General features: G+C 42.3%; 1 protein-coding gene and 1 long non-coding RNA gene across 14 annotated transcripts in view; one reads left to right on the top strand and one right to left on the bottom strand.

The window, feature by feature from the left end:
- The window catches only part of LOC101798394 (uncharacterized), a 95,600-nt gene extending 83,706 nt beyond the window's left edge, over positions 1-11,894 (bottom strand). For 2 of the 12 annotated variants that reach the window (XR_011811520.1, XR_011811519.1), the window contains exons 1-2: positions 11,343-11,894; positions 119-10,667 (exon numbers count right to left, since the gene is read on the bottom strand). This is a non-coding gene — a long non-coding RNA (uncharacterized lncRNA). Of the gene's footprint in view, positions 1-118; positions 10,668-10,880 lie in introns of all 12 variants that reach the window. The other 10 variants (XR_011811523.1, XR_011811524.1, XR_003499069.3 and 7 more) reach the window with 7 other exon arrangements.
- A 109-nt stretch (positions 11,895-12,003) lies between these two features.
- PFN2 (profilin 2) lies at positions 12,004-17,165 on the top strand. Of its 2 annotated transcripts, none has more exons than XM_027464740.3 (3): positions 12,004-12,306; positions 13,574-13,766; positions 15,761-17,165. In XM_027464740.3, exons 1-3 carry the CDS (start codon positions 12,175-12,177, stop codon positions 15,856-15,858), a joined length of 423 nt encoding a protein of 140 aa, XP_027320541.1. In that variant the 5' UTR covers positions 12,004-12,174; the 3' UTR covers positions 15,859-17,165. The 2 variants fall into 2 exon arrangements, with proteins under 2 accessions (XP_027320541.1, XP_027320540.1); XM_027464739.3 differs by having other exon boundaries at positions 12,011-12,306; positions 15,450-17,165.
- The last annotated feature ends 2,735 nt before the right edge of the window (positions 17,166-19,900 follow it).

Below are 19,900 nucleotides of genomic sequence, written 5' to 3'. Positions count from 1 at the left end.
TGTGTCTACATTTGAAGTGGACACTAAAAAAGTCAGACGCACAAACGAGAGCTGCAACAGCAGTCCCAGTAAGGGGAAAATGACTAACAGCAATAGGCACGAGCAGTTCTGTCTATACCTTACTAAGATGAAGATAAAGTAACAACTTGGTTATTATGTGTATATAGCTTCAATGGAAGAAAACACTGGAGATTAAAAAGCTCTTTAGTCTACTGGAAAAGAATCAAACAAGAAATAAGGAGCAAAATGTTAGAAGCAATATATTATGGTATGTCAATCAGGACTGGAAATAATAGCTATTTTTTATCTGCCAGTAAATTAAATCAAGTGAAAACATCATGTTATGAGATTCTTCTCAGTTTAAGGGATCTTTTATCTCCATGATGCTGAATAATATACAAGAAAAAAAGAACACCTAACTTTTTTCCTATACAAGAAAAAAAACACCTTACTTTATGAAATACCACATTAAATATAATTAGCTGGAGCAGCTCTCAGATCATTCTTATGTTAAACTCAATGTATTTGAATACACCAGTGTTCATACAAATATATTTTCAAATACAAATTTATTTGAACTGCTAAAAGCAGAACGAAACAAAAAATGAGGGCCTTCTGAAATGACAGAAATGATAATAGTAAGAACTGGGAAAGCGGACTTATAACTGTGCAGTGTTGCGGCAAAACAGCAGTGCAGCTGCAGAAGAGTAAACACAACACAACCCTTTTTCTTCCTCCTGCAGGTTTCTGATGTACTCCAACACCACAGAATGGTTCCAGAACAGGACAGAAGGATCAAGGAACAGGATATCCTCCCCTCTGTAAAAGTTCTGAGGAAACAACCCATCTTGAAACAAATCTTCAGGAAGCAGAGAAAGTGTTAAAGCCTTGATCATTCTGCCAGTGAAAGCGATGAAGTGCTAATGAAAATGCTGGAATGATGCTAAAGGATTTTGTAATGGTCAGACACTCTCAGGAACAGTGAATCAGTACCTGGGACATTTCAGACAGCTCTTCCCTTCTGCAAGCTCTTACCCTCACTTAAAATGACTACTCTGTACCCTTCTATTCAATGTTATGACCTTACTTTAACACCTGTTCTACTACCCTAAATGCAGATATAAATCTTCCTCCATGCAAATATTAATTCCCCCAACAAATCACCTTGATGAGGATGGTCCAATGAAATTCATCTAAGGAAGGAAAAGAACGAGTATGAAGTAAATTTTCTTAAGAAAGTTCTACTAAAACTGTAAAGGATTTCTTAAAGCAATGGCATAAACCATACCTGGGACATCAATTAAATGTCTAACAACAAAGCACTGGACAACATAGACCTACATATAGTCTTCCTGTGTGTGTGTATACATATAATGTATACATTCTATATGTACTAATGAACTAATCAGCCCTTAGTTTCCAGAGGTTCTTTTATTCTGCATTGCCAGAACCTATTGTCAAGATGTTATACAAACATCAGGGCTTCCATTTATTTAAGTAAACATTTACATTGATCTAAAACCTATCATCCCCATTTACAAATAGGAAATTTTACCCCATCTTTAGGTCAGAGGAAGCTTTGTGGGTAAATCCTATATCCCTCTTTAAAAACGTAGAGTATGCATCTTCTTTTCCACTTGCAAGGGAAGAGGAAGAGTTGTCCAGGCACATTAATTGCTATATGGGACAAGGAGTTAAAGAACTTCTTAAAAAGAAATTTAAAAGTCAGTTCACGTATTGTGCAGATTTTATGATGCTTACTTCTGTAGATAAGCTTTTTATATTATCCTAGCAGAGCCAACAGACTGCTCAATCAATGTCACGGTGTCCACATACAGCAGAGGAGCTGCTAGGTTTGTAACAGAGATTGTTCCTGCATGTTCTTATCCTTAATAATCTTCCTAACAATTTGTAAAATGAAAAGAAAATGTAAAGAAATAATGACATTTAACTTTTTTATGCCCTGTATCACTGATGTCACCAAGGATTATAACTTCTCACTGCTCTCCAAATGCAGCTGAGGAATCAGATATACCAGTATATCCCTTGCTTCTGTCTTCAAAAAGTGGCAAACTTCTTCCTTTGAAACCAGTACTAATGACATTTTACAGTTGAAAAACAACTGGTGACAACCTCACAAAAACAGTTTTAAAAGATATTCAAGCATCAAACTTCCATTGATTCCCTTGGAAATTATGACTTTGAATACACATAAATATCTAGGCACAAGTAACTATTCAAATTTTCCCAGGTCAGCTACTAAACACCCCTTTAAAATTACTTTCTTAAACAGGTGTTTTCTGAACACTGTTTGAGATACTTCCCTCTTCTGAACAGCCAATACTGTGAACAGATTGCCACATGCAAACACTTGTCCACAATATAGCATGCCCTCTTCCTTATATAATATGGATCTTTAGCAGTTTTGTACTGTAGTAGAAATCTCCGAATACGAGCAAAAGCATCTCTCTGACAATACTGCATTTATGTAGTTTTCCACAAAGATTCTTCATCCTGTGGTATGCATGGAGTCCCTCAGCTCTGCTGATAAAAGGTGAAGTATACTGAGAGATTAGACCTTGAGGAGGAGATGGCAGTGAGATGCTGAAACACGCAACCTTGTTTATCATATCCAGCATTCCAAGTATGCTTTGGGATTTTTTCCAAGTATTTATCTCCCGGTTTACTTTACTAAATCGTTTTAAAAAAAGAGCGGAGTGGCACTGAATAGGAACTGATTACATATTTGATACTTTGCTGTCTGGAAAATGGTTTAGACTGAACTAGTCTTTTGGTGATATGAACATTGGAAACCAACAAAAAATCTACGTGTACTTCCCTTTATTTCTGCAGAAGGCAGAGACAGTGTTAAATTTCTGGTATGGACTGTGCAGCCTGTGAGACATGATGCTTGCTAAATAAAAAGTATTAAACACTACAGTTTCAAAGCTGTTTTTTATTTGTTTTTATTTGTTCAATATTTTCAAGGGTAACACATGGAGAAAAAAATGAAGTGACTGATAACAGATGATTCTAAATTGTTGGCTTTAGTAGCACGAAGTAAAAATGCAAATGCATTATTGAATGAGCACAGCAAACAGACGGCTTGGTCACCCCCACCCCATCCTGATATATAAACAGAGATTTCATTCAGAAAATGGCATTACCTTTACTCAGAACAGCCTAATTATTAGCTTAAATATACAGCACATTTTCAGTACATCTATTTTATAGCAGCTTCTCCCATGAGCTTGAGAGTACATTAAAGTGTGCTAGTAAGCATGATTATAAACCACCTACTGGATAGAGGAAGTTCTGCTATTTTATCATTTACACCACTCTGCTAACAAATGGAAAAAAGGGCACTGTAAATTTAACAGCAGGCATACATATCTTCATTTATTCTTCCATCTTTTTAGCTTGCAGCTAAACTTAAGACCTGGAAGTGCAAGTAGATTAAAGCTCCATCTAGTGCCAGGGTCCTGGAAGTTACTGAAAGACTTGCAGTCAAAAAATAGCAAACACGCTTACCAAACTATCAAGAAGCAGCAAGCCTAACGGCTCAAACACACAAAGGGAAGTCAGTTGGAATTACTCTTACATTGTATAAGGGCTTAATTTTAAAGATGCTGTGTCTTGTACCAAACAGAAGATACCTGTTGGATACAGACAACATTCTCCAAATGCGCACATCCCAGTCTGTGGAACCAAGCTTCCACTCAGGCAGTTCTCTCCGTGGCAGCAATGTACGATTATTATGGTAATATTCTGCACTACTGACCTTCTCCTGATCCAGTGAACACAGCGGGTGCAGGCAGGGAGGGAACACAGAGCACTCCTCCCTGAAGCCCACTGCCTGGAGCTAGGGTACTCTCAAGAGAAGGGGAAAATCCGTGTTTGAAACTGCTCAGAAAAACAGATCCCACTCCTGGACTTCCCATTCCTTGCCAAGTGCTTCCAAACTGCTACACAGCAAAGGCTCAGCCCAGCTGCAGAGGCCACTTCATCCCACAGGGCCTGACACCTGCACACCTGCAACGTGTGCCCTCGCAGGCTTCGCCACCCAAAGCCAGGCCAGAAACAAAGCTGGCATCAGGACAGAAACTTATGAGCAAGTGCCTATATTCTGTTTTTTGGATGTACCTCCTGGTTACTTTCTCCTTTCTTTCAGCAAAGCAGTTCATAAATAAAATCTTTGTTTTAATTCTGGAATTTACTGTAGTGGTATTTAATAGTATGTATAAAATGGCAAAAAAAAAAAAAAAAAGAGAATTCCCAATTAATGCTAAAAAAAACACAAAAAAACAACAGTCCACAGCTAAAAGAAAGATAAAGCACAGGGAAAGGGAGCAGGGGAATTGACAGAAGGGAAGAAGAAAGAAAGAAACAAAGGAACTTCAGCAAAGTTAGCAGAATGGTTCGATTAATCTTTGTTAAACTCAATTTACCATTCTGCATGCTGTAAGGCGATCATGTTTGTACTGTGGTTAAAATTGCAAATCCTTTTGTGACATTTCTATTTCCTGTTACAGGATATAGTTTCTAAAATAGCAAATATATATACACAAAATATTTACTCATTTAAATTAGAAACATTTTTTTCCACAAAGCCACACATTTTCTGATTAGTCCTTAATGATATTTGATAAAAATTATTATTCTCTCAAACTAATAAATATCAGAAACTACTACCAAGCAGTTACAATGCTTTAAGCATGGAGAGTGAAATGTAATTTTTCACCACTAACTACTTCTCTTTAAAAAAAAAAAAAAAAAAAAAAGTTGGAACTAGAGACAAATATGTGAAGAAGAACGAGAAAAAACTGTGCCCAATAGAAATACATTATAAAAGAATACGATGGAAAAGCGTATAAGCTGGCATTTGAGGAACTGCCATTTCCACTGCTGCAGACATCATTTGACTGATGACTGTCTCAACTTCTACACCAGCAGTAGATTTTGAGAAAAAAATACGCATTTGTCTACATGCTGCCTCCAAGCTGTCCTATTTTAGTAAAGCAGTTCCATTTTCTTCCAAAGAGCACATATTCCAATTCATCCAACTAAGCCATATCTACAAATAGGTTATTAATGGTTTTGAAAAACTTGGGCCCTAATGGTTTTATACATGGCTTGACTACTAGCCAGCATTTACCATTATTTTCTCAAAAGACATCCTCTGATGACGCCATGAGAAAGTGTCTTTAATGAAAGAAAATGAAAAAAAAAAAAATCTAGTTGGTGCTAATGTTCTCTTCCAATGTTTTTCCACATTTTTTTGCAATGCAAAGTGCTAAAACTGTACCTGTTAGTAACTCTGCAACCAAAAACGCATTATGTTACAACTGTGTTATGCACACTATTCTAAACTAATAGTTAAAACACAGGTTTGTCCAGCAGGACATGGTAACAGGATGGTAACTCAGATTGTTAACAACCAAAGCAATAATATGATGGATTGTTGATTATGATATATATATGAATTTTTGGTATATCAAAGTCATGTATTTTTGTTGAAGAAAAGTGGTCCTCATTCTGCATTTTACATTTGAGTTTCAAAGAAAAATGAAAGAGGAGGAATCTTTTCACTCTTCTAGAGAAACGTTAACACACCTGAGTTACAAATCTTTAAAAAGTACCCTTTGCCATTTCATATTTACCTTAACTGTAAGTACAGACAAGTTGTGTTAGATGCATCTTTCCCATGTACATTTCCACATAACCTCAGCACACACTGTTTGAAATGTGCATGACCAAGGGCAGAGTGCTCCACAATTGCTCCTATCTAAATGTGATCCAATGACTTTGTGCAAGCTGAATTTCTGTATGAGGACTCCAGGAAGATGGACAAGAGTGCAACAAGAATCACATAGCAGATGACTGGATTCTTCCTACCACTCATAACGCTATTAAAAAGGTCCGCTCCCAACTGCTGTAAACATTGGTAATAAAAAAAACAGTGCCCACTTCAAAACAGCACATAAGCCAAGATTCAGACTCAATTTACACTTACCACATGGAAAATGTATACTGGTTTAAAACCAGGGAGTTGGAGGGGAGCAGGTGGAAAGCAAAATCCATACACAAAAATGGCACACAAATGTAAGCCTGTCTTTCTTAAGCCATTAACCAGGTCTAAACAGATGTCAGTTAACTGCAATATTGAAATGGGCCTGCTTCACTCTCCCACTCTAAGTTTTCTTTACCCTTTGTAGAATTTCTTCAACTTAGCATTTTCAACATGTTTACTTATCCTAATAGCTGTTTGATTGAGATGTAGTACTGTTTCCTTAGCTTCAGTGAGGTATAAAAACAAAAAATGGAAAATTTTATGAACGAAAATAGAAAAAAAATTGAGAATTCTTAGGTTACTTTCCCCTTTACTCGATTATACTTTTCCCTGTTCCTCTCATTTTTGTTTTTAATGTTTTCTTTCATCCACACCAGATTTGACACCCTACAGTTCAGCAACATTAGATTTTCATAAGTACACCTTTTCTAAGCACATAATTCATGTATTTTAAAACTTTTCCCTGATCTTCTTTGGTGACTAGGTAGACAAATTTGAACAGAATAATGTTCACATACTTTGTTTCTCAAAAACGCAGTATTTATTTGCATTGATGTAATTGAGAGAAAACCACAACATCTATGGCAGAAATAATTCTCTGGGTGCTGAAACGAAATATTACTTCATATGATAAATTAATACAGAAAGATTCTAAATATTAAATATACATAGACTGGCTCTTCTTTGGAACAGACAGCAGGAAGTTTGACTGCTATTCATAGCTAAAATGAAGTACTTTCTGGCTAGAGAGAATTTGGGTACTCAGTTAAAAAAAGAATTGCAGGAAAAAAGCATTTAGTAGTTTCTGGTTTATTCCAAAAATAATATATATTCGTAATTTTACAGAGCAGTGTAAGGTTGTAACTATATAATTTATCTGGGAAAAATATTGCTTTCCGTACTGCAGAATAATTATTAAGTGCTTTGTAGACAGTGAATGTTTTGGGTAGACATTACATATGATAAACAAATGTATGCATCTGTGATCCAGAAACCCTTTGCACTTTTAACAAATAACAAGCATCAACAGAAAAATTATTTATGATCATAAAAGGAAATATCACCCAGATAGACATATTTACACATACTTTTACTGAAAGAAAGCTCAATGAAGGAAATAATGTACTGAAAAAAACCTTCAAATTTCCTAGTTTGCAATGCAGTAGACTGAAAAAGCAGCAGAAAGCAGTGCAAAACCAATCATATAAAGAAATTGTGAGCTAGAAAAACAAAGTTTTGTCAGTTCAGTAACTGGAACATGACCTTGCACAGACAGCCAAAAACTGGAGCCAGATTGTGACAAATACATGGTTTGCCAGGAAGCTGCTGCTGACGTTTGGATCATTTTAAGCATGAAAGAGTCCTGGCATTACTGCAGTGCACCCTCAGTGTAATGCTGCATTAGGAAAAGTGTGTTGTTTTTTTTTTCCTTAATGCCTGCTAACAGTGCAAAAATGCAGATTTGTTAAAAAAGCAGAATTATCTTCCATTTAACTTTGACAGGGAAACAAACAAACAGATGAAGCCTGGGAAGACTTAAATGCTGTTCTTTCTCATCTAACATCATTTCTCAGCTCAGTCAGTGCTCTACACAAAGAGTGGAGGCATGGACTTCATGCAGTGATAAGTTAGATACTCTTGTTGAACCCCAAACAATGAAAAAACAACTGTCTTTAGAACCCATGCTTATTATGTTCCATTTTCTAATTTTCTGTTTTCTCTCTTACTTCATACTTTTCCAGCTCCCTACTGCATTTCTTAGTTTTAGTTTGCATTCTTCAGATCACTTCTACACAACCTTTCACCCACCAAAAAGATCAATTAACAAAGGCATGAAATGAATCACCAATGAACTTGGATAAAATAATAAATAAAATAAAATAAAATAAAATAAAATAAAATAAAATAAAATAAAATAAAATAAAATAAAATAAAATAAAATAAAATAGCTTCAGCGGAACATGCTCCCACTCTCCCTCACCTGCGTCAAGCTACCTATAAACTGACTAGATTTCAAAATTTCACACACCCAAGTTAGAAATTACATACACAAGACATTATAGGATTAAGGATTTTTGTTTGTTGGCTGCTGACAAGATCACAAACTTATCTTAAAAATCCAAAAGCTGTGCAAAGTTTCATGATTCTGGGCATACTTTTTAGTTCCCTGACTAGACAGCCTATAAATCTGGCCCACAAAGAATTGTCCTCAGATTTAAAGCCACTGTTTCTGGAAGCAACTTAAATAGAAGCAATCTCATACCCCTATCATCTGACATCGCAAGCACCCCTAAGCCTGCATTTGATTTAGAAGTTACATGTGAGCTTTGTTATTTTTTAATTTGATGGCTGAGTAAACGACAAAGAAGAGAAATTCTTCTCAACTTCTTACCTAATGAATTAATCCTTAGCAAGACAAAGGTTTTGCTGAGGTACCTACATGGTAAAGCTGTATCAGGCAAGCCTGATCTACAAAAAAGAAACCAACATCTGTACAGGGAGTTAAACCCATCTTTCCCAAATGGTGCAGGAGATGCCAGAATTTTTTTTTCTTTTTGCAGATCTTTCTGGATGGTTTCAAGTGCTGTTACACAGGGCTCTTCTTAGTGCAAGTAGAACTATGCTAGCATTTGATATGACTTTAAGTGCAGACGTAGCTACGCAAAAAAACTTTGCATTGTACTCTTAATCTAACCTTTGTTGCATTTTGTAACACCCTATTTTCTCAAAGTTAGCTTCAAGTTTTCATCTCATTAATATTAACTTTCTACCATTTATTTCAGTTAACACTCATCCCAGCCTTTGGCGGCTTCCTTGTTTTTTAGCCAAGTTACTTAATTAGCTGGGGAAGCACTCTGCACACTGCTCTCTGGTTATCACCACAAGGTCACGAGGCAGCATACTTCTTGCTGCCTGGCTTTTAATCAACAGAACTGAATCTGCTAACTCATAACACTTTTAAATCAGTTTTACCCTCTGTACTTCCGAAAGCACTTGTGGTGAAGACAAAGATTGCCACAGGAAACACAATATGGTCTAGAGAGGAAGTAACAAGAGCAGTACCACAAGCTAATCTTGTAACTGTTAATGCTGAATGAACTCTAGCTCACAGGTCCTACATGAAATGCCGCTGTCAAGCCACTGGAAATTCATGGTGTGGAATCTTCTTTCCATGATTTCAGGTAGACTGATTGTAGCCGTGATTCTTTTCCCCCAGAATGCTAAGTTTTCGATTAACAGCAGTAAGACAATCACTTTGAAAATAACTTTTCATTTGAAAATTCTGTATCTCAGTAGATTCTGTATTAAAAATGAAAATAAAAATGACAAAAACCAAGCAAAACTATATTTTGGATATTTTTCTGTTAGCTCTGTAAGGTTTAATTTTCACACAGAAGACGATCTTGCTTTTACTGGCCACTTATTCTTCCTGTCTATAAATAAGTGATGTTTAATGTTTTCTCCAGGTGGGTCAATTTGGTGAAAAACTGGAAGAATGAGGGATATCACAAGAAGTCTTACCTTTAGCTCTCCAACCATTTTGAGCACAGCAGCAATTCTGGTAGTTACAAAGCATGATAGAACACTGCACGTTATTTTACTCACAAAATATACACACTGCTTCAGATTTTTGGTCATTTTCAACTTTTACATTACTGATATAAAAGTAAAGTTTCTCACAAAGTTATAAATCATATGTTCTAGTTAAATACAGTCTATATTTTCAAACTATTTCAAATGATTATTTTTCTTTGATGTGGTCCAATATAAATTTTAGACGAAGTTCTGAATTGAAGACTAGTAACCGTTACAAGCTGCATAAAAAAAAAGTGGCAGCAGTGTGCAAATACCTTCCAGAAAGTAGAACTACCAGGTTGAATGCAAAAAGAGACAAGTGCACAGAAAATCACAATTTAGCTACTATTCATCCTAACTATATAGCTTATGGTCAGATGGCACCACTTCATACATACAGATACTGATGTTAAAACAATCCACATCTACCAATTTTAATGATATTTTTAATATATCTATATTCTTCATTTAACAATGAACAAGGTCAAAGATTCAAATTATGCTTGTATCAAAGAATAGAACTGGAAATCCTCTCGCTTAGTCTTTAACACATAGAGCACATCCTCATTTTCTTAAACCCAACAGACTCAAATGTGCTCTTGCAGTAGCATCCATAAAAACAGCACCATAATGACTACATAAGCTAACATACACTACAACCAACTGAGGCAACTCTTGCTCGTTTAAGAATGACGCATTCTCTCTATGCAGGTAATAAAGCTGAACTGGGACCTCCTAACCTCCTAGAAGGGAGCACAAAAAATGAGAAGTGGCCCTCAACAGCAACAGAAGAAAACTTTCTCTCTTTCTCTCCCTCCCATGAAAAGAATCAGGAGGGAGGATGATGAGATCCATCCATACGTCACAGAAAGTTTTAGCTATTTAAAAAGCCAAAAGCAAATTTACAGTCTATACATTGCTAGCACATGCAAGGCCATGAAAACATTTTTGGTACCCATGGATGGCAGGAAAAGTATAAAGCAAAGTTCTGGTGTGGTCCAAATTCAGAGGGGCAAAGGCACTGTGAAAATAAAATAGAGGAAACGTTTATGGAATTAAGCTAAAAGATGCAAAATAAGCTCTTTTTAGAAGTATCTAGTAATCTAAGCAAACTCTATTAGTATCTGAACAACAGTCAATCTCATGACAACTGAATTAGGTTTTAAAAGGACTAAGAACACCCTCAAGTATGTTGTAGGTATGCTGACTGTAAAAAGCTGGTGAATATTCTTACTGGGAGATGTAGCCACAGGAAAAGACAGTTTCAATCGCTGTATTCTATGCCTCGGGAAATTCAGGTATGAGCTCCAACTTCCTGAATTAAAGCTTCAAAGCAAACGGCGTGGAAGGCCACTTCATAGTTCAACAGCCTCCCAGGAACCCCAATGGAGCCCAAGGAAGGCCGGGCTGCCCCGCTCGGCAGGGAGGCGCCACCCCACCCTCCCCACTTGGATTGCGGGCACGACCCAGGAGCCGCCCCAGCACGCCCGTTCGGAGGACGCCGCTGCAGCCTCCAGCGGGGCAGCCTCTGAGCAGCCAAACGCCAACGGTGGCGGTAAATCTGGGCCTCTCATAAACAAAGCTGGAAAATACATTATTGCTACAGGAACTCGGTGCAACCTGGAGGGAGGAACACAACCCCAAACCGCCACCTACAAAATCACGCAGGAATAAAATACGCCACGCTAGTACTTACGGTGGGGAGCCCGCCGCCTCCGCACAGCACCAACGCTCCGACACAGAACCCCCCCGACACAGAACCGGGACGCGCAGCCAGCGGTGGGGCACGGGGCGGCGGCACGGGGCGGCGGCGCTCTCCCGCAGGACGCTGCCAGCTGCTGCCGGCGAGGCGAGGCGCCGGGACACGGCGCTCCGGCCGGCAGGGCAGGGCAGGGCAGGGCAGGGCAGGGCAGGGCAGGGCAGGGCAGGGCAGGGCAGGGCAGGGCAGGGCGCGGCCCGCGGAGCCCCCGCGCTCCCCGGGCAGGCTCCGAGCGGGCACCGCGCGGAGCCCCGAGGCCGCCCCGGGCACTCACCCCGGCAGCGACCGCGCGTGCCGAGGCGGGGCGCGGGGCGCCAGCGCAGCCTTCGCGGCTCCCCGGCTCGGAGCGCCGGCGAGGGGCTGCGGGCGGCGGAACCGGGGCTGCACCGCTCGCAGGGCCGGGCCGGGCCGGGGGCACCGCGCTCGGCCGCCCCCGGGGTGCCGGCCCCCCCCAGCCCCGCCGCAGCCCCGCCGGGGGGGGGGCGGGGCCGGGCCGGGCCCCTCCTGCCCCCGCCCCCCGGCGCCGGCAGCGCGGAGGGGAGGGGAGGGGGAGGAGGAGGAGGAGGAGGGAGGCTGGGCTGGGCTGGGCTGGGCTGGGCTGGGCTGGGCCGCGCCGCGCCGCTCGCTGCAGCGCTCGGCTCCGCTCGCCGAGGAGGAGGGAGAGGAGAGGGAGCGCCGCGCCTCGCCTCGCCTCAGCCGCCCGGCCCGCGCCGCGCCGCTCGCTGCCCGCCGCCGCCCCGCTCGCTCCCGCCTCCGCCCGGCGCCGAAGATGGCCGGCTGGCAGAGCTACGTGGACAACCTGATGTGCGATGGCTGCTGCCAGGAGGCCGCCATTGTGGGGTACTGCGACGCCAAGTACGTCTGGGCAGCCACGGCCGGCGGCATCTTCCAGAGCATCACGGTGAGGGCGGCGGCGGCGCCGGGCGATGGGGCGCCCGCGGGCGGGCCCGGGGACGGGGGCACCTTGCGGGGGGCGGGGGGGGGGGGGATCGGCGGCCGCCCCGGGGTGTTGGGGGGGGGGGGGGAGAGGCGGGGGGGCGGCGGCAGGCCCGCGCCGCAGAGCCGCTGAGGCGGGCCGGGGGGGGGGGGGGGGAGCCGCGGCGCGGCGCCGCCTTTTTGTCTCCGTCCGCCCGCGGCCGCGGGGGTGGCAGCCGGGGGTGGCAGCCGGGGGTGGCAGCCGGGCCTGGGCGCGGGGGCGGGGGCCGGTGCCGGCGCGCGGGGGCCGCGGGAGGCGGCGGCGCGGCGGGAGAGGCCGCGCGCGGCGGGGCTCGCGTAGGGCTGCCTGCGCCTGGGCCCGGCGCTGCGGCGAGGCTTACGTGCGCGGCGTAGGCGGCGTTCGTGAATGCCCACCTCGCCGCTGGCTCCATGTTTTCCATCGCCAAGATGGCGCACTGCCATTGATTCCTCCCTCCCTCCCCTCCCCCAGCCCTGCCCGTCCTCCCCCCGCTGCCGCCCGGGCCCGGGCCCGGCTCCCGCTGCCCGTGCGGAGGCGCCGCGCGGGGCGGGCCCTGCGGCACCGCGGCCCCCTCCCGTCCCCTCCCCTCCCGCCCCGCGCCGGGCCCGGTGTCGGGGCCGGGGCCGGGGCCGAGCGCGGCGCGGGGCGGCTGGGCCGGGCCTGCCGTGACTCTGCACTTTGCGGCGGCCGCCGCCTCGTGTCGCGGCCGGGGCCCGGCCCCCGCGGCGCCCCCCTCCCGGGCCGTGCCGCGGCTGCCCCCGCTGCGGGGCCGTGCCCCGCCCGGCAGGGGCCGCGGCAGCCGCTCGGCGAGGGCAGGCGCCGGGGGCCGGCCCCCGGCGTTCCGGCCGCGAGGGGCGGAGGGCCGGCCGGCTCGCCTGCGCTGTGCTCGGGGTCGGACCCGGCTCCTGCGGGCACCGAAACGCGTTTGGCACTCCGTAAGTTCGGCCGCCGGTGCTTCCGCTGACGACGCCTTGGTACCCAGCACCGCGGAGGCCATGAAGGGTTTCGGGACAGCAGTTCCACCGCTTCCAGGGGCAGCAGAGCAGCGCAGTGCATACTCCTGCTAACAAAGCAGTGTGTGCTGGAGTACTTCCTGGTGGGAACGAGGGGAAGCTTTCTGTCTAATTCTCTCGGCCAGGGTCAGGACGCTTTTAAAGTAGAGATTGGGCGATAAGATAAAGGAGCACTAACTCTGGACTTTTTTCTTTGACAGCCAGTAGAAATAGATATGATTGTAGGAAAAGACCGAGAGGGTTTCTTCACCAACGGTCTGACCCTTGGTGCAAAGAAGTGCTCTGTGATCAGAGATAGCCTGTATGTTGATGGTGACTGCACAATGGACATCAGGACAAAGAGTCAAGGTGGTGAGCCGACATACAACGTTGCTGTAGGCAGAGCTGGCCGAGGTAAGCGGGATTTAACTCACTCGTAGATCATTCAGTTAACAGTATGGGCATAGGCTCCGGTTACTAAATCCAAAATCTTGTATTTAATGGTTAATCAGGGTGGGTGGCGGTGGTCTGGCTGATTAACTAGATTTTTGCCTATGATTAAACACTTGTCCTGGTTCCCCCATGTGTGATCACGGTTGGGTGCTAGGCTGTGAAACGGTTGACGAGATCTCAGGCAAGAAGGACCTGGTTATTGCAATATAGTTGGCAAATTTACTCCAGCAACTGAAGTTTACAGTAGAATACCATAGGGATACATTAACGATTTATAGTGAAATAAGCTTTTACATTGAAAATGTCTCAACTGAAAGTTTATTCTGCACAGAAGTGAATTTCTTGTATGAGCTACTTCCACTTGCCTTTTAACAAGTTCTACACTAACTCTTCTTGCACTTACTATTGAGCTCTCTGAAGTCTGTCTTTGGGGAAAAAATGCCTGTCCAATTTGGTATCAGGGAGAAACTTGCTTTATGCTAGTTTGTCTACTCCTTGTGCTTCTCACTTAAATTCCAGCAAAACATGCTACTGAGAAGGCATTATGCTCGAATGTTTAAAAAAAAAAAAAAAGCCTGAAAATACTGGCTACAAGCAGTATGCATTGTGTTCAGAATACCTAGCTTAGCGTTTTTTATCTGGCTGTAGAATAAATTGTTGATTACTGGACTTCTGCGTATAAAGTTTTTTTAAAAAAAGGCAAAATTTGTCTGTAAGTTAAAGCCAGGTGGCAAGTGTTCACAGCACTTAAATAAAACGAGCAGAGTTCTGACTCCTTGCTGCAAATTATGAAATGCTAGTGAGAACTGTCTGTCTTAAGCCTTTTCTGAGTGAATTGCTATGGAGATGTACAATCACCTGTAGGTAGGCTGACTGCAGGATTTCCAATTACACTGTGCTTAACTTGGGAAACAATTGGGCTTCTGAGAGAACAGTGCTTAGTGTGTCTGTGTACCTGCTAGTGACATCTGCTGGCAACTTGCAGATGGTGTGTACTGCTGAAGAGCCTTACCATGTTCTTGTTGGCAAGACAGCTGGGACACTTCATCACCAGAGTTTTGAGATTAGTTGGAGTCAGCATTAAAATCTTTGTCTTATGCAAAACGTGAAGCATGCTTTATAGTCATATTATTGCATGATAAGTCTTAGTCCAGGTCAGACCCTATGGATTTTTTTGCTAGCAATAAGAGTTATTCTGGTTCTTAGACTGACTGGCAGTGTCCACTACAGACATGACTATTACCTTTTGTGCTCCTCAGCGTCACAGTTCTTCTACGTGTACACCTACTTTTGTCCCTGACACCGCTTTTTCTCCCCCTTGTTTTTTAACATGTAGCCAGGGTTTCCTGGCTGGGCGATAGCAGATGGTGGATAGGCACTACAGTTCTTTTTTGAGGTAGTTGGTGGCGTTTCTTAAATTTTTATATGTTTTTTTAAGCGATGAATTCATGGCTTACCCGAAGAATAACCTGTGCCTTCTCCCAGCCCTGTCTACATCTGTATTTTTTACAAGATTCCTGTAAAACTAGCTTAATACCAAAGTACTAGATCTTGAATTTGAGTGTGTTTATTGCGCTGCCTAAAACTTGCATTATTTCCTTGTCTAACACGCACTTTTTAAAACTTTTTTCTTTTCTCTTTCAGTCTTGGTCTTTGTAATGGGCAAAGAAGGGGTCCATGGAGGCGGATTGAATAAGAAGGCATACTCAATGGCAAAATACTTGAGAGACTCTGGGTTCTAGTTGCTAGGCAGACTGTTAAGTACTAGGGGAAGATTGCTATTAAACTTTCCTGGCGGTGAGCTTTAAACCTTACATTCTGGAAACTTTATTAGCAATGCAGGGTGATGGGGTATGAACCTGTGTCTCCTTTGTATCCCTTTGTTGGTGGGGAAAGGTGTTATTTTTTTTTCTTTAATTCTGTTCATTTCTGTTTTGTTTCCTTGTGTACTCCAGCATTGGTTATAGTCATGGGAAAGGAAGGTGTCCATGGAGGGACACTCAACAAGAAAGCATATGAACTGGCTTTATACCTGAGGAGGTCTGACGTCTAAGCAGCCTCTCCCCATCCAGCTAGCAACTGTCTTCATCACCATCCAGTTGTGTTCAGTGCTACCAGACTGTAGATGGTAGTTTGCGTTTTTTATTTACCCATTTTCTAATGTCATAATTCCAGTTACCCTTTGTTCATTTGTATGTTAACCACTGTGTGTAACCAAATCCCGTATCTGGCACCATTACTGCACCACAAAGATGATATGCATGATACCTTGAAAAACTATTGGGAGGGGAATATGCCAAGTGTAGGCTTTGCTTTGTCTTAGCAATTAGTGTGTATTGACAACTAAAACAACTTAAATACTAAACAAGGTGCCGATTGTACAATCTAATTTGATCGATGCCTCTTCAGCACTTTGAGCAATTACACAGCTCACTAGTCTTCCTTTCATAGAGCATGGTTGGGAGGAAAAAGTGCATGCATATCTTTATTTCTGTCCCTTTCCCCTCTTGTGTTTTTGTTGTGTGTTTTTTTTTTTTTAATCCACGTATGTTTGCTTACACCTATTTTTATAGTGCCTGGTTTGTTTAACCAATTTGCCACTCAAAAGCTATTAATGTTAAATTAGTTTTGTTGTTGCACTTCACTGTAGGTTTAAGTCTCACTTTTTCTTCATGATATATGAAGCTTGTACTGCTTAATAAGTGCAATCGCAAAACTATCAAAGGGTACAGATGCACTTCCTCCCATGACCTTACAACCACCATCCCAAATGAATCCCCAGGGACATTCCATCTTTGCAATAGCTCAGGCACTTTTTTTTTTTTTTGCCAGCTCCTGTTCTGTAGTTAAATTGTAAAAGGCTGCCATTATGGACATTAGATATCCCAACATAACCATCTGGAGTGTGTCTGGTTTCAGTTTTTCATAGGACCAATTTTAATTTGCAGCTTGGGTTGTTCTTTTTTTTTTTTTTTTTTTTTTAATTAAATTGCAATATCATTGTGGAAAACTGCCACCTTCAGCTATTCTGGGAGTGCTGACTGACTCCAGTCTTTCTGCCAGATTAGTTACTGGTTAAAGAGTTCTGCTGCTCTGAAGCCATTATTCAGATGAAGGTTGGTAGTTTGAAAGCTAACCTGTCAAAATGATGCCATTTCAAATCTAAAATCTTCATTTGGCCTGTCACACCCTTGCTGCAGAAATCATGGAGTGAACTGCCTTGTGCACTAGTCATTTGAAATGTCTGTAACCAAACTCTCAGTTCAGGCACGGTACTAACTTGTATGTCCATTTAAAGAGAACTGCAGAACTCTGTATACAAAAGAATAAATGGGAGATGGTATTGGTTGGAATAACTGACTTGGCTGTCTTGTGATGAATTTTTTAATATGTATTCTGTGCCATACTATTGTTTAAAAAAAATGAACTGTTGCTATTGTGAGATGGATTTTAACTGACTACAAGGGTTTCTTTTGAATGGCACTACTTTAGGGACATTCTAGTATTTGCTTCTATTGTTGGGCCTTGTGGATAATGTACAGATTTAAACAAATTCTTGTTGCTGATTTGTCCATTTCTTTCCCTGCACTTTGTTACATCTGGGATACAGTCTAACTCATCTGATTTAATATGCATTTCAAAAAATGCCATAACTATTAAAAACACCTTGTTTACAGACAGATGAAATAAATTTATTCCAACCAAACAAAACAAGACTGTTTGTAATTTTTCCCCCTCCAACTATCCTCTGAAGCCCTTCCTCATTGCATGGCTGACTACTCTAATACTTGATCAAAGTGCAGTTGTAAGGTTTGTGAAATAGTAATAGTATGATAATACCACTCTAGTTAAAGGACAAAATTCTAAGCCTTTATAAAAGGCCTTTAATGTAGATATATCTAAATTACGAGATTCCTTTTGGCTACCTCTGCGTTTACCAGACAAAAGAGGGAGTGCATTCCCAGCTGTTTTACAGCGTTTCCCATCCTATGAAAATGTAAAAAAAAAATAAATAAAAAATAAAAAAAGGAAAAACAGAAGCAAGAGGAGACCTCTGCCACACAATCTATTCAGTAGGATTAGAGCTTGTTCCCCTCTGGTAGGGAAGAGGCTTAAGGTCTGCCAGCTAAACAGCATCTATGAGGCTTCTGGTGTGTCTGCTACCAAAGTACTTTGAAAGCAAGAGTCAGGTGAAAGCAGTGTGCCTTTTAAGATCTGATAGTAAACAATGGGAATTTGAGGGAGGGGGAGAAGAAAGAAAAGCCCAGACCTTAGATAGAGGTTAATCTTCAGCTAAGGTGATGCTTTTCCTAGTCCTGACAGTGCCAGTTACTTGCTGCTTGGATGTTACCATCAAGATGCCATTGCTCTCCCCTATCTCTCCCTTCATCTTAGTCTTCAGTGTAACCGTTGCACCTACTTTTGCTCCTAGCACCCCCTCTAACTGAAGCCTTCACGTACGCAATATTTATCTCCTCTGGCTGCTTGAGTGGCTTAGGGTCTGAGCTGTACCTTCCACCTTTAATGTCTGTTATAGTGCTAAAACTGAAACAGACTAGAACAAACCCACAGCCCAGAACAAGTTCACTTTTGGTAGTTTCTAATACAGAGGATGCAAACCTCTCACTTTTACAATGAAATTGTTATATCAGAATGTGTTTTGCTCTGTATCTAAATTTTGCCTAAACCAAACTTAAAATTGCACTTACATTCTGATTACAGGATTTTTATTTTTGATTGAAATTTTTCAATAATGAGGCCATCACATCAGGAATTACCTGTAATGGCACCTCAGAGGCAGGAGTAACATAAGCACATACCAAGTACTTACCCTCCCATTCCTTATTCAACCTAACGTTTCTTTATGCTCAATCCCCTGTTCTGAGCACATGTACAGAGGAGGCATCTACATTGTCACCTAGCTATAGCTACTACTTCTTGTGAGAAATCGTTGCTAAAACTACTTTCCCAAATGCTGTTCGATTTCCACAGCAAAATGGTGTCTGCACACATTATTTAACAGAATCTACCTAAAGTATATTTCTTGAATAGCCTGAATGCTCATCAAATTTGACTCCATCACGTTTAACCCCTCTACTAATTTCCAGATTATATACAACTTAAAAACAACTTGAATTCTCCAATGCTAAGAGCTTAATTTCTGATATAGGTTCATTCCGCATTCAAAGTTGTTGGGTTTTTTTCCTCCTTGCAGAAAGGTACTAAAAGAGCTACAATAAAATACTTTATCTTAGACTTTATCAGTTTAATTCTATTGACACAACAAAGTCACATGCACAGCGGTGTACTTACTGCCCTTCTCTTGGTGATTAGCAGCATTAACTGGCAGGCTAGACCCTGAACAGTGTAATGTTCCTCAATATAGTCCTGCTCCAGCCAGTTCTGAGGTAACAGTTTATTAGGTCATACCACTACTCACAATTCACCACTCAGGAAAATTAATGCAGAGAAGAGGCAGAATTGCTTTAAAGTTGGGGTGGGTGTTTTTAAGGGTAGTTCTAAAGTTGTTCACTCTCTTCCCAAACTCAGGAAGAAAGATAATTCACTACTGACCAAACTGCTTCACTATTTTAAGATTCACTTCTCCCTCCTCTATCCCTAGTTCTTTATGCCCCTGTATGGCACACACTGGGAGATAAGGGAGAGCTGGATTTATGTGCAGACTACCAGGAGTTTACAAGCTTGTAATGCTAACTTCCAGGCCATTCTAATTAGTCCCTTACTTTCCCTGAAATAACACTTCTGAAGTTAAATGCCAGCGTGTTCACTTTCTCCATCCTAATCATTCACTGGCAGGTTTCAATTATACCAGCCACTAGGACTTAGCCTTTTAGATGGTCATTATATTGATTTCTCACTAAATTCATTTTTTTTATAATGAATGCTACTTAGAATTCTGTTAGATGTTTCTTGCCTCTACTGAATTCTAACTATTTACAGAAGGAATTGCATTTTGTTTTAATACCCTGTTCTATTATTTTACACCTAGCTGTCCCATTACTTCTGTTCATTCAAACACTGCCCTGGAGCTCTTCCAGTATTATGTACTGGTTTGTTTTGCTCATTAAATCCTT

Source organism: Anas platyrhynchos, chromosome 9 (genome assembly GCF_047663525.1).
Source record: "Anas platyrhynchos isolate ZD024472 breed Pekin duck chromosome 9, IASCAAS_PekinDuck_T2T, whole genome shotgun sequence".
Lineage (NCBI taxonomy): Eukaryota > Metazoa > Chordata > Aves > Anseriformes > Anatidae > Anas > Anas platyrhynchos.
The sequence above is the reverse complement of the archived record's forward strand: the minus strand, read 5'-3'. Positions and strand labels throughout refer to the sequence as shown.

Excerpts from the sequence above, each read along its gene's own strand:
- PFN2 (XM_027464740.3), top strand. The coding sequence starts at position 12,175 with ATGGCCGGCTGGCAGAGCTACGTGGACAACCTGATGTGCGATGGCTGC. Across the intron at positions 12,307-13,573 it reads GCATCTTCCAGAGCATCACG|CCAGTAGAAATAGATATGAT; the intron begins GTGAGGGCGGCG and ends TTTCTTTGACAG. Across the intron at positions 13,767-15,760 it reads TGTAGGCAGAGCTGGCCGAG|CATTGGTTATAGTCATGGGA; the intron begins GTAAGCGGGATT and ends TGTGTACTCCAG.